The 20111-nt window shown below is 32.0% G+C and overlaps 1 protein-coding gene across 2 annotated transcripts in view; it reads left to right on the top strand.

Moving 5' to 3' along the window:
• The window catches only part of LOC138711154 (inactive dipeptidyl peptidase 10), a 491022-nt gene that overhangs the window by 240574 nt on the left and 230337 nt on the right, over positions 1 to 20111 (top strand). For both annotated transcript variants that reach the window (XM_069842506.1, XM_069842507.1), the window contains exon 2: positions 5452 to 5543. In XM_069842506.1, coding sequence (XP_069698607.1) covers positions 5454 to 5543 — 90 coding nt within the window. In that variant the 5' untranslated portion in view covers positions 5452 to 5453. The remainder of the gene's footprint in view (positions 1 to 5451; positions 5544 to 20111) is intronic.

Raw genomic sequence — 20111 nt, 5'->3', positions numbered from 1 at the left:
AATACCTGAACTGGATCACGGAAGTGTAAAGTTCACGTCGGGAGTCGAACTAGGGCTAGCTTAACAAATGAGCCGTTACAGCTCCAGACTGCAGTGCACTAACTCAAGGCAGAAGTTGTTGAAGTGTCGGTAATCTATGAACGGCGAGAAAGAACTCGTAGATAACGAAGAACCACTGAACGTTGCAACTGCAAAACTACCCAAGTAACAGATTCGATGACGTTCAATTTATTGCTCCACAAGGACCAGCTACCGCCGGGGTCTCTACGCCCTGCACTGAGCTACGTAGGGGAGAGTTGCCTAATTTGTACCACTTTACACATTTTATTTTTTCTAATTTTAACTGACAAAGTTTGAATTATTTCAATAGCGACATCTTAATTTCTAGTATGTTGGGGGGATTTTCCTGAAAAGAAAAGTTTACTTCAAGTTAACATAAAGTCATTACGTTCAGTTTTCTAAATGTCTGCAATGAGTACAAATTAGGCAACTGGTTTCCTAAATTGTACCATTGAGTTCCTAAATTGTACCATTGAGTTCCTAAATTGTACCACATACATCAGGGGATCTACGTTCTTGCTGTGGATGGTGTGTCCAGCGAATAGGGATTATAAAGAATGGACACTGAGCTAATTTTCCTGTGTTTTGTTTCTCTGTGCGCCAGCGTTTAGTTCCACTTTCAAGCGCTAGAGGTTATTGTAATCGAGCATACGCTAAGATAATAATTGAGAATAGAGTTGAGACACAGGATCCAAACATCGCCTACCTTATTGCATAATCCAGTAACGCTTTGCTTCAAATAAATTCAAGTTAACAGCTTTTCCTTATTTCTCAGTGACAAACTAGTTGTAATAATAATATGTTATATTTCAGATATAATAAATTATATTATAAAATAATATAATACATTATAAAATTAAGTATCGAATTCGTTTAATATTTGTATATAATATAGTATAATATAGGTAAGTTTTGTTTTTCGATTTACGACGCTATCAAAAATCATTACATATTTTAATTGTTGTTAGGGTCAACGTCTCAACTCTCATTATAAAGGAACTCTAGAGTCTAGACATTACAGTTAATGATGGATTTATTATTTTATGGATCAAATTTATTTTATTTGAGTACATAATGTACCTTACTTACTTACAAATGGCTTTTAAGGAACCCGAAGGTTCATTGCCGCCCTCACATAAGCCCGCCAGCGGTCCCTATCCTGTGCAAGATTAATCCAGTGTCTATCATCATACCTCACCTCCCTCAAATCCATTTTAATATTATCCTCCCATCTACGTCTCGGCCTCCCTAAAGGTCTTTTTCCCTCCGGTCTCCCAACTAACACTCTATATGCATTTCTGGGTTCGCCCATACGTGCTACATGCCCTGCCCATCTCAAACGTCTGGATTTCAAGTTCCTAATTATGTCAGGTGAAGAATACAATGCGTGCAGTTCTGTGTCGTGTAACTTTCTCCATTCTCCTGTAACTTCATCCCGCTTAGCCCCAAATATTTTCCTAAGCACCTTATTCTCAAACACCCTGAACCTATGTTCCTCTCTCAGAGTGAGAGTCCAAGTTTCACAACCATACAGAATAACCGGTAATATAACTGTTTTATAAATTCTAACTTTCAGATTTTCGGACAGCAGACTGGATGATAAGAGCTTCTCAACCGAATAATAACACGCATTTCCCATATTTATTCTGCGTTTAATTTCCTCCCGAGTGTCATTTATATTTGTTACTGTTGCTCCAAGATATTTGAAATTTTCCACCTCTTCGAAGGATAAATCTCCAATTTTTATATTTACATTTCGTACAATATTCTGGTCACGAGACATAATCATATACTTTGTCTTTTCGGGATTTACTTCCAAACCGATCGCTCTACTTGCTTCAAGTAAAATTTCCGTGTTTTCTCTAATCGTTTGTGTATTTTCTCCTAACATATTCACGTCATCTGCATAGACAAGAAGCTGATGTAACCCGTTCAATTCCAAACCCTGCCTGTTATCCTGAACTTTCCTAATGGTATATTCTAGCGCGAAGTTAAAAAGTAAAGGTGATAGTGCATCTCCCTGCTTTAGCCCGCAGTGAATTGGAAAAGCATCAGATAGAAACTGACCTATACGGACTCTGCTGTATGTTTCACTGAGACACATTTTAATTAATCGAACTAGTTTCTTGGGAATACCAAATTCAATAAGAATATCATATAATACTTCCCTCTTAACCGAGTCATATGCCTTTTACATAATGCACCTAGATGTATTAATTATATGTGTTATATTTCCGCTGTGTTGACTGCTAGCTGGTGTGTTGTCAGCGCCAACTCTAGGGAGAAAGCAGAATCTGACGCTTTAGCTGGCTTGAAGGTCATTGAAATCAGTCCGGCTACATCAAAGGTACCGACGCGAAGTGTCCATTCTTTATAAACCCTATTCGCTGGTGTGTCCATCAAGCAACAGCAATACTGGCCTTTCTTTTTGTTTTTCGCATGTTTTAGTATTGTAGGCTTAGGCACATTGTACATTCGGGCACTTTCATTTTATTCTATGATCGCCATTCATATATGCGTATATATGTGACCATGTCCCGTATTGAAGCTTCTTTGCCATTCTGGAATTAATGTAAAATGCATTTATAATTTGTTACAAAGGAAGAAACTTAAAAACACCAGAACATGAAATGTGGAAATTATTCGATTAAATTCTAAATGCATAATTTAGTGTGTTTCTGCTACTTTTATGTCACAGTAATTCTTATTATTAGTAATGAACGTCTGACATGACTATTTTAAATTCAGAATTGAATGTGTTTTATTTCCTAAAAATAAAAATTACAGCACTATATTCATACTGAAATGATTAGAAGTTAATAAATTATAACTTCTGATTTAAATTAGGTATGTTTTTATTCATACGTCACTATAATTTCAAACATTTGTAATGAAAGTTCCTATATTGTACCGGTACATTATAGGAAACTGAAGCCGGTACAAAATACGCAACCTCGCCATATTTTCTTTCTTAAATTATAGCTGCTTAACGGTTTCTAACAGAAGTCTGTAACTTAATGACAATTACAATATATAAATGTAGTTTTAAATAAAATAAAGGATTGTGGACTTTCACTTACCTTTCGGAAGTAATTGTTGTAGGCATGTAGCGCAAAAACTAGATTGAAACTACCTAAAACAAGTTTTTTTTCACTTCACGTCTGCACAACACAACCCACAGGCTTCGTCTCTCATAAAATGGCATATTTGTAGATGTAGTTCATAATGTTTGACGTAGATGACAACACTTATCAAGGAACTAATTTTCAAGACGGTGCAAAGTGGTCTAGAATGCAAATTTAGTGGGACATATTAATAACTTTTCAGCTACCTAACAGATTTTTATGAAATTTTACACAGTAGTTACAAGTAGCATATATATTTTGTATGCAAGCTCTCGTTACGTTGGTGTAAGAGGAACTACCCCTTATAGGGGGGAGCATTTAGACAAAATTAGTAACTTTTCTCCTATCTGACAGATTTTTATGAAATTTTACAAAACAGTTAAAAGTAGCATATATGTTTTGTATACAAGCTCTGATTACGTTAGTATAAGGGGAACTACCCCTTATAGGGGGCGCAATTAGACAAAATTAGTAACTTTTCTTCTATTTAACAGATTTTTATGAAATTTTACACAGTAGTTACAGATAGCATATATGTTTTTTATACAAGTGCTCGTTACGTTGGTATAAGGGGAACTACCCCTTATAGGGGGGCGCAATTAGACAAAATTAGTAACTTTTCTCCTATCTAACAGATTTTTATGAAATTTTACAAAGCAGTTACAAGTAACATATATGTTTTGTATACAAGCTCTGATTACGTTGGTATAAGGGGAACTACCCCTTATAGGGGGGCGCAATTAGACAAAATTAGTAACTTTTCTCCTATCTAACAGATTTTTATGAAATTTTACAAAGCAGTTACAAGTAACATATATGTTTTGTATACAAGCTCTCATTACGTTGGCATAAGGGGAACTACCGCTTATAGGGGGGCGCAATTAGACAAAATTAGTAACTTTTGTCCTATCTAACAGATTTTTATGAAATTTTATACAGTAGTTACACTTAGTGCATTTGTTTTGTGTACAAACTCTGTTTACGTTGGTATAAGCAGAAGTGCCCCTTACAGAGGGATGCATTTAGACAAAATTTGTAACTTTTCTTCTGTCTTAACAGATTTTTATAAAACTTTATATACTAGTTACAGGTAGTAAACTTGTTTTGTATACAAGCTCTAATTCTCTGGATTGTCTTTGTTTCGACCTCATACTTGCTGTAATGGGAAAGCTTTTTTTGGCAACCACGACTTTTTCCAGGGGTAAGTTTTCTATAAATTTTCATTACTATCACGATGAGAACCTAATTTAATAAGTAGCTCACTAAGCCAATGTACATTTCGTTTAAAAAACGCATATTTCTTATCCTCCAACGATAAATTATATTATGGTGGAAAATGTAACATTATAGGTACTATTGCACCTTTTGGGCACTCGGGAAGCTTATTTGAGACATAATTAACAAGCTTTCATCCTAAATTCCCTGAATTGTACTGCGGAAGCAGATTCGGTTCACAGATATTGAAATAACTGCAACCGAGAAAAATTACACTACTGCACCTCGAAAGAATAGTGCTCATAAATTATTACTTTCGCAAATCTGCGCACCTTAAGACTAGATTTAAAATAGATGTAAATACTGGAGGAAGTGAAAAAAAAAATCATTTTTGGACGAAACAAAGGGGGTTATTTTTTTTCTACCTTAGCAAAGTCTGCACTCAATGGTTATATTTATATTTTGTCCCGTGTCCATTCATGCTAATTTGACATACTATAATAACATTAAATGAAACAAAAACAAACAGTGTTACATACCTAAAGAGCTACTTGACACGTTGGTACCAAATATGAATGGAATCGACCACTTACAACAGAGTTACAGCACAAGGAAAACGGCAGACTCGCGGCGCTTGCTGAGTAAGAATGCTGGGTGGCGAAATGTAGCATGTTACCGGATTATCTCGCTATACAGCCACCTCCGCTGATTAAGATAATCAATTCAGTGTTACTCAGTTATATAGGAAAAATAATTTAAGGGTTTAATTTCATTTTTTTTTACATATCATTTTTCTACATATGTCCTACTAATTATGGATTTTAGACCACTGAGCGGTGGTACAATTTAGGCAAGGGTACAAATTACGCAACTCTCCCCTACTATGCTTTCTTTGTTACAGATAAATAATTTCAAAATCCTTTGACTTTAACGTTAATAAATTTCGCAATAATAATATTATATTTTTTTTTGTCAAAGAGAAGCTCTGGTTGCACTACAACCTACTCTGTTATTTTGCACGCTGTTCTAAACTGTTTCTTTATTGTTGCAGGAATGCACGCTACCACTGTTGAACGAAACTCGTGGCGTCTGCCTCCCGATGACACGGTACAGGTGGCCGACCAGCGCTCAAAAAGTGCCGAGGTAAACACATCACTCTTTTCTGTTTCCCATGTAAACAATATCTATAGTGCGATCGGTCATAGTTGATCTCTGACGTGTGCTAAACACGTGATTGTGAAACTTGTCCAGGTTGCAACAATCAACCTTCGTCTCTGCTTTTGTTTGCGTTCCTGTAGCAACGTTACCCTGCTGCCTGTCGTACAGGGTTGGGCATAAGCGGAGCCTTCTTCAGTTACAAGCCGGAGCCATACGTCGGCAACACTGTAATTAACTGTCAAACGGAGGCCTACGATACAGAACATGTGTTTGTGCTAATGCTGATTTTCAATGTAAATTAATGTAACAATATAAGTGAGTGTCGATGGAATTATGTTCGCGGTCGTACCAAACGTTAATTGTTGATGAATTATAAACTAAGTGCGTGTTGGCGATAAAAACAAGACAATAAATGAAAATATGGCTGAAGTCTTTGGTAATTTTTACTCTTAATATTAATGACAAAGTGATTGACAATTATTCTAAATATTAAATATTGTATAAACTACATTTTTATAGTCCTACTTGTGGTTTGTGTTGTATCAGAATTCTAGCCAAATTGATGGGTCTCGCCTGCTATATCAGTAAAGTTACGCCGTTGATTTTCAAGTTCATTATAAACAGCTGTTTTGTGATCCTATAAATGTTGCAGTTTTGTTGAAGATTCGGAATGCCTGCTATACGTCAGCACTACTTTTATTTGTAGATGCATACACTCACTTTGTTGGTTTTCAAGTTTTGTTTATTAATATTATTTATGCTCGACCATGCCGAAATGTAGTAATTATACACCTGGTAGCAGTCCTTTAATGCACGTCATTAAAGTACACCTATTCATTAGGGTTCAGGTTTTCGATTATTCTCGGATATGCAATCGAAAGACAACTAGGGAAAGGTCACGGAGGCTGGAAATCCAACACTGTCGCAGAAGGTTATGTTCTCTTACTATAATAATTAGCGTTAATTGTAAATAATATTCAAATAAATTCAATTTATCTCGTTTTTCAATGTCGAATTCAATTTCAAGGTTATATCAAGATTAATTTTTATCTTACTCTCTAGATTATATCAAGGTCGTCGACATTCGTTTTCCGGAAAAAATCAATACTTTCACGCTTGCGCACATCTCACAGTTTATGAGGTAGGCTATTGCACTCACTCACATAACAATAACAAGAATACTTATGAATAATTTCAAGTTAGAAATATGGTAGAGCATAAAAAGTCGTATGAAACTTGCCTATAATGGTAATTAAGACGCTCGTATGAAAATTATGAAACTCGCTTGCGCTCGTTTCATAAACATCCTCATGTCTTAATTACTACCATTATAGGCTCATTGCATACTGTACGATTCTTTTGTAATAAATTAATTATAAACATGTTTCTTTTCACTTCGTATTTACAGCATTTAAAGTTCACTGAGTTTACGCTAATTGGCACATACTTAATAGATAATGATGTGTTTTGTTACGTATTATGTTGAAGGTATGTTTCTTCAGTTTTTCATAGATCTTTATACTTGGTCTTGGCCTATTTAAAATTATATTTTAAAAATTTATAACAAATAATTTAGGATAACAGTATTGTTATGGTAACTGGCGAGGTTCGAACTAAAACCGGCTTCCTGGGCATCTGAAATATTTATAGAAAAGCACGACAGATAATCACATGAAATTAAAATGTATGTGATATCCTAGACCTTTCACGTCAGGGGTGAAACAACATAACGCGGCAAAACATGGTCAATTTACTACCCACATAATGGTTAATTGATTGGAATAGGGTACCGGTACTGCGAAAGTACGTCGTTATTTTATTTATTTTTGGTACAAGTAACATTTCTTTAAGTATTTATTTGTTTTCCCTTGTACCATCAATAAAAAACACGAATGCTTTTAATTTTTTTAAGTTATAAGTGGCTGTATGCAAGTACTTACGCGGTATCCTGAAACTCAAATAAAATACCATTTCGGATTCCGTAACAAATTACGTACATCAATACACTGAATCTTGATCATATGCACTTAGTTTTGTATCAATTAATGTCGAAAATGTACATGTGACAACGCAATCAAAGCACAAAAACGTCAAACGTCATGCCTTTATTTCGCCTCCGTCCGCCTCCACTCAGCGTTGCCAAATCTACCCATGCTCCGGCTTGTAACTGAAGATGGCTCTGGTATAAGTCATAATCTGATTTCAATTACGTAGTACTCTGGGCTTGAAATGAAATGTCGATACGAAATTATATCATTTTCCGAGGACTTTAGCAAATATGGCGAGGTTGAAAGCTATTTTCCTGAGATTAGTTTTTTAAAAATATGTAAACATGACTTTTACAACATGTTCACGTTGTTATTTAGTATGAAATGTTTTTAAATTATTCATATACTTTTATTTCACAACTTTAATAAGAATACTACACAAAAATAGTGAAACTGCAATTTATATGGCATTCCACAGCCTTCCTTATTATCCATGAATGCTGTCATTGTTACAATCGACATATAATAATAATAATAATAATAATAATAATAATAATAATAATAATAATAATAATAATAATAATAATAATAATAATAATAATAATAATGTTTTATTTTCGCTGGCAGAGTTAAGGCCATAAGGCCTTCTCTTCCACTCAACCAGCCTTAATCAATACAATACATATTTAAATTACAAACTACACTTAAAAGGTTCTCCAGCAATATTCTTCAATTTTAACGACTAGTAGACTACATATTTATTTAAATTTAGATAAACCTATAAGGTAAAGTAGTAACTCAATTTATGAGCTAATTTAATTCAATCAATTATAATTAATTTAATATTTGGGATAGCTAGTAAAATGATGAAAATTAATTTAATATAAACTTACTAGAACTATGTTACAGGGAGAAAAATATATATATATATATATATATATATATATATATAAATCTAAAATATATTTCTATAATGAGAATATTAATGTAATTGCCATTAGAGGTTTTGTAAATCTATTTAGAGAAATTAAAGATAATAATAAGAATGGACAGGTATTAGTTTCATTATAAGTAACAAATATTAATCAGCAATTAATCTGTTAAGTAAGAATTTATGCAATTTTGACCTAAATGAAGTTATTGTCCAACAACCCCTTACATCACTCGGAAGCGAGTTCCAATTTCTAGCAACTGAAACTGTATAGGATGAAGAATATAAAGATGTCTTGTGGTAGGGTATAATGAGTAAATTGTTATGATGAGATCTTGTACTTAACTGATGATATGCGGATAAATTTTGGAAACGAGAAGCCAAATAGATTGGGGTAGCGGTGCGCAGAATTTGAAATAAGAGAACAAGAGAATGCAGGGCTCGTCGATCGCTTAGCCTTAGCCAAGACAGAGTTTGGAAAGACGGGGAAACATGATCATACTTACGAATATTGCAAATATAACGGACGCACGCATTATGCACACGTTGTAGCCTGCTGCTCAAATTTGCATTTAAGTTACTTAATATAATATCGCAGTAGTCGAAGTGTGGCATCACGAGTGTTTGTACAAGGATTAATTTTAATTTATCAGGAAGAAAGTGCTTCAGTCGCTTTAATGAGTGAATAATGGAAAATATTTTTTTGGAAGTGTGATTCACTTGTTCATTCCATTCCAGGTGACAATCCATATAAATACCAAGGTTCTTCACAGTCGAACTGTATGGAATAGTAGTATTATTTACAATTATCGGTGGCAAATTTTGTTTGTCACACTTCGATCTTTGATGTTCTATTAAGATTGCCTGCGATTTACTTGCATTTAAATTAAGTCCGTGCATATACGGCCAGTTATGCTTCATAGGCCTATTGTATTAAAAAATCTATGAATATTATTATAAATTTAAATATAAATATAAAATTGTATTATAAATACAGATACAGAACTGAAAATTGAATCTAATTGAAACATTTAACTACACATTTCTCCTTTGTATGGTATAAAAACTCTTTAGAAAATTTTATTTAGCTTAAACTTTGCAAAATAATAATTTTATAGACTTAAAATCCAATTTTTAGGTTAAAACAGTCCACTGTACAATAACTCAAAGTTCAGACACAACGTCCAGGCTCTGATATGTGGGCTACGGTGTTAAGGTTAGGATCCAGAAGGGCGAGCTCTTGTCCCGTCAAGCCAGACGTTGAGCACCCTGACGCAAAACAAAAGCGTTCTATTTTCGAGGGCGTGGTGCCTCGCCGTGTCAGTCAAGCGCCTAATTCATTACCCACCCGCACGACAAGCCACGCCCGTTCTTTCTAAGAATCGAACCCGGCGCCACATGGATCGACTGATGTATACAACCTCTGTGATGCAGCTTTAACGTTGAATAAAAGCCACTGTTCTGTGGGTTCGAATCCTCGAAGCATGCTTGTGTATTTTCCATGTAGTATTCTCTGTTGTCTCAGGCGAAGTCCCAGATTGGTGTTTACTATACGTCACACGAGTTCTGACTTGTACATGTCTAGTGCCACTTCGAGAAATATTAAAAATATAAACTAAAAATAATATTAGAAAAGGGCACTGAAAAGACGTTAATGGATGTGTACTTGGGTTGGATTGCAGTGAATTCGATTAGATTTAATAGATTTACCTGGAAATCATTACGTCAGATTTAGAATAAGTCAGAGCAGATGCGTTTTGATTGCATTACAATAAAATATATTAATTCATTTTCAGATGATATTGTACTAAACTGCATTGGACTACATAATATTACCTTAGACTTGAAAGGTAGGGATTAGCTTTATTGCAATGGAATGAATTACTTATACTAGATTGATTCGTATTATTATGATGTACCGAAGTACATATGATATTTCCGTGCAGATATTCTGCGTCATCATATGATGGAAGTTGAGTGGAACGGAGAAAAATTCTCTTCGGCACCGGGATTTGAACCCGGGTTTTCAGCTCTACGTGCTGATGCTCTACCCACTAAGCCACACCGGATTCCCATCCCGATGTCGGATCGAATCCTCTCAGTTTTACATAATATTACCTTGGACTTGAGAGGTAGGGATTAGCTTTATTGAAGGGAATTAATTACTTATACTAGATTGATTCATATTATTATGATGTACAGAAATACATACGATATTTCCGTGCAGATATTCTGTGTCATCATATGATGGAAGTTGAGTGGAACGGAGAAAAATTCTCTCCGGCACCGGGATTTGAACCCGGGTTTTCAGCTCTACATGATGATGCTCTATCCACTAAGCCACACCGGATTCCCATCCCGATGTCGGATCGAATCCTCTCAGTTTAATCTTGCTCAGGATAGAGACCGATGGCGAGCTTATATGGAGACGGCAATGAATTCCCAGATTCCTTAAAAGCCATTTATAAGTAAATAAGTATGAAACTTTACTTGATTGAATAAGACTGGACAGAAGTACAATTTGTACAAATTCAATACTTTCTATTAAGACATCTTAAGATTTTTCATACTTCGCAAAACTGATATTTCAATACACCAAAGACGTTGATAAATCTTGTTTTTTTTTTTTCAGTGTCAGTTACTTATTTCAAGCAAGTTCATAAGCAACCAGATAGAAACATAAATGTTTACTGGAAGTTACAAAACTCTACCAGTCTTCACTCACGCACTTTTATGTGTTTACTTGAAAAATAAACATTCACTTGAGTAGTATCAGTAAACATTTTTAAGTGCTGCGGTACTAATTTTTATTGATCCGTCTACAGTATTGCGTTCGCATTCAATTCATCTCCAATTCCTCGACTTAACATGGTTTTTCGAGGGCTTAACCCGGGGCGAATCGTTGCACAGGGTTGCATTGCGTTCCTCATAAGCCTATGCGATGATATTCCAAGTCAGACAGGTCGATTGCGTGGCATTCGTACACTGATAGGCCAGGTTCCATCCTCTGACAAATACCTGACAAGCCCCAGGGGTCCGGAGCCCGAAGCCCTTACTAAAAAAGCATCGCAAACCGGTACTCTCCGTACCTACTCTTCGAAGGATAAATCTCCAATTTTTATATTTCCTTTTCGTCTATCAGATGTAGTAAACTGCTTTTTTTAAAAAAACAAATAGACGAATCTTCTGTCATTTCGCTAAGCCGGATTTAGGAAAACCCATTCAACAGGTTAACAAATGATCTTACAAAGTCAAGATGTTAAGAAAGGATTTAATTAAGGGAAAGATGCATTAGCTGTGTTTGTTGATTTAAAACCAGCATATGATTATGTCTGGAGATGTAATCTCATCAAAGAAATTCAACAGTTAGACGTTGAAGCTAATATGTTACGAAGCATATCTGAGTTCATAATTCGAACATACTGTGTCACAATTTATGGCTTATCAACAACTTCTAATAATAAGCAAACCCGTCAGGATTAATTTCAAGGTGTCGCACCAGGCAAAAACGTTATACACTACACATAAATCTATATCATTTATATAATCTAATGATTAACCAAAGCAGTTGTAAAATTTTGTGAGTGAAAACAGCACTTTTTGCAGATATCATGCTTATTTAAGACTAATAAAATATCAGACAAATTTGAAAATCTGTAAGCTACCATTCAGTTATTAGAATGTCAAATAATATATCAGCAAGTGTTGGGCTGGGCTAAAGAACGTATACAACAGAGTGCTGTATTGGAGTTAAATCGCTCGCTTGAACTCGGTCGAGTGTCGCACCCTCGAGTGAGATACGATCGGTCGTGATACGCTCGTAATAAATAGAAGCACAGTACAAGGGCATCTCACCGACATGTCTTATCTTGTATAGAAGGCGACAGATAAGATACACATACGTTTTGCTCACACGGTAAAAATAAGGCTTTATTTTCTGCGTTTATGACAAACGTTTAATGGAACAGTCAATGGAACGTACCAAAGCAGGAACACGAAGTTATAAATAAAATAGTATGAAAAACTTCGATATTCAGTTATCATTGCTAATTAATAATTATCCAATATTTGATTTATCACATATATAATATGATAGGTCCATACATAGTGTTCCGCCTATACACTGCGACAATGTAGAAACGTTTTACAAAATATTATTGATATAGCAGTAGATTAATAACAATATTAGTACAGAGATAACGTCACAGAAAATATAATAACACGAATAATCATGCTGCACAACTGTTACACACACAAAGATTGATACACTAATTATTAGAGATTATTATTATTACTATTATTATTATTATTATTATTATTATTATTATTATTACTACTACTAGAAAACTTGATTCAGTTCTTGCATTATCGTGATTGTGTTCTCCGTTTATAATAATTACATTTACATCCAATAACATCTATCAGATGGGAAAAACAAAATCACTCCTGTGTGGGGGGAAAAAAAAAACCTTTACCTACAACATTTATATTACATTTTAAAGCAAGTTTTGTAGTTGTTCTATGGAGAGGTTAGTTAAACACTGCTAAGTTTTGAAATGATAAACATCTATGATGTTATAACACAGTTCATCACTGTAACAAGAACGAATGTCTAACGCTCGGCTTATACCATTCGAGGATTTATCGCTCGTGACAATTTTACTCATCATGCATGTGCGCTACCTTTCGGATTATGCTATGAACTACTTGGCGCTCGAGCGAAAACGTCCGATGCAGACCTCTGGTATACAATATTGTTTGATTAACCAATTGGCTGCTCATTTGTTAAATTACCAGCCATAATTATCTGAACTTTGTAATATTTACAAACATTACCATGGTAACATCAAGACCTTAAATATTCATAACTTGTGTTAATTGCCTTGTTACAGATTTATCACAACATAAAATCATGAATATTAATAACTGTACACCTATTTTTTTTCCATCCCAGTATAAAAATATACCTTCCAATCTTCTTAAAAAACAGTTGAAATACGTTGGATTTTAACGTTTTAAAATTGAAACAGATATATAAATATACATTATTAACCTTCTTTCATAAGAACAAGGAAAATTTCATCACATATTGGCATAATTATAATACGAGAAGAATCATATTATTTCATTTTACAGAATCCAAAGGTTCAACGGCTGCTGGTATGAAACATGGCTTCAACTATGGGTTAAAACTTTGCAACAAATTAATTTCTCAGTACCCTGTTTCAGCTAACGTAAGTGCGATTAAATTTAAACTTAAAATTAAAGAAATTATTAGGGGAATTTAACATAGGATTAGATAATTAATTGGTAAATATTAGTCTTATATTATTATACTTGTGAATATTGGTTATAAACATTTTCAATTATTGTGATTGTTCTTTATCATATAGGCTCTTGTTTTTGTAATCTGTACTATTTTATTACTTATATTAATTTGTTTATTTTGTCTTCTTTCTACTTATCTGCCATAGCGTGTGCTCATATGGGGGTAAATTCCTTAATTTGTATTTCTGTTTTATGTATATAATAGCACAGTCTAGCATATACAGTCACGAAGCTCGAGTTGATGAGGTTGCTAGGAACAATAGACTGTGCACGTACTATATCGCATTGTATGTTATGACGCGATAGTAGCGATCCTAGTAGTTAGCAAATATCTGTGGATGCATATTTATTACATATTGAGCTTCGTGACTGTATATACTAGACTGTGATAATTCAAATTCAAATTTTTTCAAATTTATTTACAATTTACATTTGAATTGAATACATATGAATAGATACCCGAAATGAGCATATGCTCGTGCTCAGGTACAGTCCAGTAGTCTACATAAATTTTACAGGGTTCAAATAATAATGCTGATGATATAAATAATAATAATAATAATAATAATAATAATAATAATAATAATAATAATAATAATAATAATAACAACAACAATAGAATAATCGTGACAGAAATGATACAAAATTGTAATACAAAATAATTCATTAATAATAATAATAATAATAATAATAATAATAATAATAATAATAATAATAATAATAATAATAATAATAATAATAATAACAGTGATAAAACAAAAATATTTACAATAATAAAATAAATACTAAGACGGATAAAATAAAATATAAAATAGTCTCTTAATGTATTTTTAATGCAAATAAATAAATTGTTGTTGTTAAAAAAATTAAAATTATTCAAATTGAAGCCATACAAATAATAATTTATAATAACTATTAATATCTTTAAACACGTACAAGTAAATTCAACACAACTACTCTCATTAGGCCTATACACAATAAAAGTTCACAATTTTTCTTGAATTCCACATATTGATGATAATTTGATATCAGTAGTTTAAAGAATTTCTCAAGCTTCAACAAAAATTGAGGAAATTTCCTGAAATGTGGCAACTCCGGCAATGCGAAATTTTTATATTCAGGACTCATAATTCTCGAGAGTGCAACAATGCGTGATGCTTATCAGTGAAACAGTCAACGACTTAAATAAAGTTAAGTTTCTGAAGCGAAGAATATGCGAGCGCACCCGGTTTGACGTCAAACCGTGACGTCACTAAATTATAAGCAAGCATAACCTTCATTAATCTTTTATAAAGCAAGAGAAATGGGTAATTTTACACGAGAACTGTATCAAAGTTGCAGGGGGCCGTGACGACATGCGGGTTTTTGCGGTCGCGCAACGAAGTTTTGTCTTAGTGTTGTGGCGCCCCTTCTTTCGCACTACAGCTGCTCTCGATGCTTCCTTCTGCAATATTAACTCCTTAATGCGACTTGATAACAAGTCTCAAACCCCAGTTACTTCATTGTACAGTCTCCGTCTTCTAATACATTCCCTGATCAGTTTGAACACACACAAATGTAACTATTATAATAAAACTTGTGGCTTGTGCACCAAATGCTGCAAACAAAGTTCATTAGACGTTCAAATGAAATTTTTTCAGTTTTATTTTCAAGAATACCAGGCATTTTGAAAGGTATTTGCTTCCATAATAATGATGGATATTCCCTCTGAATGTTTTTTTTCATGCCAAATACTTTTTCTTGAACCTATCCACTTTCAGTTTTTGAGTTTCAACTCGAAAACGCAAGTAACAATGTCAGAACGATCAATGGGTTTTTCATGTGGGAGTAAAGCAATAGCTATTTCAGGTCATTGTGGATTGTAGGTGAAAGTTAAAAAAATAGCCAGGTTTGCTATGCTTCCGAACAATAGACATAACATCTTGAAATGTAGAGGGTAAAATCATTTTATCCTGCTAAGAGATCTTGCTGAAATGGTCGGAAGACTACAAAATTTTGTAGACCTCTTATTTTATCAGTAAGTAATACCTGTAGGAACTGTATTTTTGCGCTCTCTCGAGCCAATACTGAAGAGAATTACGCATATAAATATCTACACTACACCGCCATTTAGTATATGAAAAAGACCCAACCCCACTTGATTAATAACTATAAAAAATTTTTTATTTTTAATAACAATATTATTATCTTACATAAGTTTTGTAGTTTTATTTAATAGCCGCCACTCAGTAAATTATAGAAATGAAGATCTAATTTAAGATATTCTCTACAGCTATTTATATAACCCCAAAACATTTCACTTCCATATCATCAATATAGCATTAATACGTATAATTAATGGAAAATAGTCGCATGATGGCATTAACTATAATAATATCTCGTTTCTAATGGTAATAATGTCATCAAACCACCTCAAATTTTGTAGATTTTAATATCCAATATACAGATGTACTCAGAAAATTACACACCGCAGAATCAGACCTGTAAATTATTTTTAGTAAGTCTTGAAGATTTTAATAACCAATTGAATTTGAACTCTAAATATGTCAGCAATCCTGCAGGTCATGGCCTTCGTGTAATAGTCTATTGTTTATTGTAGTGTGTGTTTTGTTTTATACTGAAATGCAATTAATTAGTTCTCAAAACTGACGAAAGATGGATTTTGGAAAATAGGAAAATGATGTAGGAAAATTGACATTTCACTGAAAACTACTATTTTTCTGAAAAACCTTGGGTTCCAAGCTTCAAAATTACGAGTCATTCATTAAAATCCGTTCAGCCGTTTTCCTGTAATTTCCATTACCAGTTCAAATTATATAGGCTATAGAGATGTGATGGATACGGAATAAATTAGAGAACTAATATGGACAGGACAGCTATATTCTTTCAAACTATTTTCTGTGGGCTACACGAATCAGACAGGAAAATGTATATTCTTTTATTATTATTATTATTATTATTATTATTATTATTATTATTATTATTATTATTATTATTATTATTATCATTTTCTGGACCGTACGATGCATACAAATAAATATTAAGACATTAAGTGTAACATTTTTCCATTGAATCTATTTTTCCGCAACATTTACAGAGAGTTAAATCTAACTACTTCACAGAGCATTGCTAGCCCTTTATACAGTAGGCCACCTTTTCGTCTCAGTCCCTCGATTCCAATTTATATGTAGATGATCTCTGGTATCCGTTTTGCTATTATCCTCTTTGCTCATAATCGCGATTTTATGGATGTCCTTCTCCAGAAAATAATTAAAACGCCCGTTAATCTGTCTTATTCGTACATAAGAGGAGATCAAAGACTAAAGCGATCAAAATCGGCAGATTACAATTTAAAATTTTTAACTTGGAAACTACTCAATCAATAATGACCAATTTTTCCAAAAATCTGTGTATGTGTCTCTTGCAAACGTCATTTGGAGTTCAGTCTATAATACAGTATGGGATTATAGGATGGGGAGCATTATCACAGAGTAACATTCGCCCATTAAAATTGCTACATAAAATAATTATTAATATACATTTAAGAAGAAAACTTGATCATTCAACTCATCTCATATATATAGAATTTAATGGTTTGGATATCAAGCAAATTTATATGTATACTATTTTGAATTACTGCAATAAATATCAAACTAAATTCATATCATCCGATCGTGGCCACAAGACAAGAAGATACAATATTTCGCTCCCCCTCATTGAACCAAAAGACTGAAGCAGGTCTAAGGCAGAATTTTAATTACGGTCCTAGAATGTATAATGATTTTATAAAGAGAAATCCAAAACTAAAATTATTAAACAATACATTATTAAAAAAATAAGTGCTTGAACTGTTTTAAAAATTATAATTATCATACACATTCTTATCCTTTATTTTTTGTCACTTTTACAATTTTATATTCTTAACTTAAAATGTTTACATATATGCAATATTTGCTTTTCTTCCTTCTAATTGTATATGTAATTATAATTAACAGTATAATCACTCTTGTGATTCTTACGTCTTCAGCTATCTAGTTTTTATTATTGGTCACACGCTATCCCAAGCATCTTGTTTTAACGGGTGTGACACAATTGTAAAATTTTATTTATATAACAATATGAAATATGCACAGTATTTAAATATGTGATAAGTATTTAATTTTGAAAAATATTGATACAAGATTATTACAATAGTACCGTAAAATTCTGTTAATTTAAGTAATTTTGAATTTTGAAAAGAAATTGATACAAGAGTATTACAATAGTATTGTAAAATTTTTGTTAATCCATGTAACTTTGAATTTTGAAAAATATTGAAACACCAGTATTACAATAGTATTGCAAAATTTTGTTCCTTTACGTAATTTTGAATTTTGAAAAATATTCATACAATAGAATTACAATTACAATTCTAATCATACAATAGAATTACAATACGGCTAAAGATAAACTCTACAGCCCTGCATTAAATAAATAGAATTACAATAGCATTGTAAAATCTTTGTTAATCTATGTAATTTTGAATTTTGAAAAATATTGAAACAAGAGTATTACAGTACAATAGTACTGTAAAATTTTTGTTACTGTACGTAATTTTGAATTTTGAAAAATATTCATGCCAGAGTATTACAATAGTATTGTAAAATCTTTGTTAATCCACGTAATTTGAATTTTGAAAAATATTGATACAACAGTATTACAATAGTATTGTAAAATTTTGTTACTGTATGTACTTTTGAATTTTGAAAAATATTCATACAAGAGTATTACAATAGTATTGTAAATTTTTTGTTAATGAATGTAATTTTGAATTTTGAGAAATATTGATACAATAGTATTACAATTGTATTGTGAAACCGTTGTTAATGGGTGTAATTTTTAAATTTGAAAAATATTCATACCAGTACTGTAAAATATTTGTTACAATATGTAATTTTGAATTTTGAAAAATATTGATACAAGATTATTACAAGAGTATTGTAAAATTCTGTTAATGTAAGTAATTATGAATTCTCAAAAACATTCATACAAGAGTATCACAATGGTATTGTAAAATCATTGTTACTGTATGTAATTTTGAATTTTCAAAAATATTGACACAAGACTATTACAATAGTATTGTAAAATATTGTTACTGTAAGTAATTTTGAATTCTGAAAAATATTCATACAGGAGTATTACAAGAGTAGTGTAAAATCTTTGTTAAGGTATGTAATTTTGAATTTTGAAAAATATTAACACAAGGATACTACAATAGTATTGTAAAATCGTTGAGAAAGTATCTAATTTTGAATATTGAAAATATTCATACAAGAGTATTACAATAGTATTGTAAAATCTTTGTTACAGTATGTAATTTTTGAATTTTGAAAAACATTCATACAAGAGTATTATAATAGTATTGTAAAATTTTTGTTAATATATGTAATATTGAATCGTATAGGAATATTACAATAGTATTGTAAAATCTATGTTAATGTATGTAATTCTGAATTTTGAAAAGAATCCACACAAGAGATTTATAATAGTATTGTAAAATATTTGTTAATATATATAATATTGAATCGTATAGGAATATTACAATAGTATTGTAAATTATATGTTAATATATGTAATTTTGAATTTTGAAAAGAATTCACGCAAGAGTGTTACAATAGTAATGTAAAATATTTGTTAATGAACGTGATCTTGAATTTTGAAAACTATTGATATAAAGGTATTACAATAGTTTTGTAAAATCTTTATTAAAGTATGTAATTTTGAATTTTGAAAAATATTCATACAAGAGTATTACAATACTATTGTAAAATCTATGTTACAGTATGTGATTTTGAATTTTGAAAAACATTCATACAGAAGTATTATAATAGTATTGTAAAATCTTTGTTAATATATGTAATATTGAATCGTATAGGAATATTACAATAGTATTGTAAAATATATGTCAATGTATGTAATTTTGAATTTTGAAAAGAATTCACACAAGAGTATTACAATAGTATTGTAAAATATTTGTTAATGGACGTAATCTTGAATTTTGAAAAATATTGATACAAAGATATTACAACAGTTTTGTAAAATCTTTGTTCAAGTATGTAATTTTCAATTTTGAAGAATATTCATGCAAGAGTATTACAATAGTATTGTATAATCTTTGTTACTGCAAGTAATTTTGAATTTTGAAAAATATTGACACAAGGGTATTACAATAGTATATGAAAATTTTGCTACTGCGTGTAATTTTGAATTTTGAAAGATATTCATACAAGAATATTACAATAGTACTGTAAAATCTTTATTAATGTA

This window comes from Periplaneta americana, chromosome 12, assembly GCF_040183065.1.
Source record: "Periplaneta americana isolate PAMFEO1 chromosome 12, P.americana_PAMFEO1_priV1, whole genome shotgun sequence".
Classification (NCBI taxonomy): domain Eukaryota; kingdom Metazoa; phylum Arthropoda; class Insecta; order Blattodea; family Blattidae; genus Periplaneta; species Periplaneta americana.
Note: the sequence above shows the minus strand (reverse complement) of the source record. Positions and strands in the feature narration are given on the sequence as shown.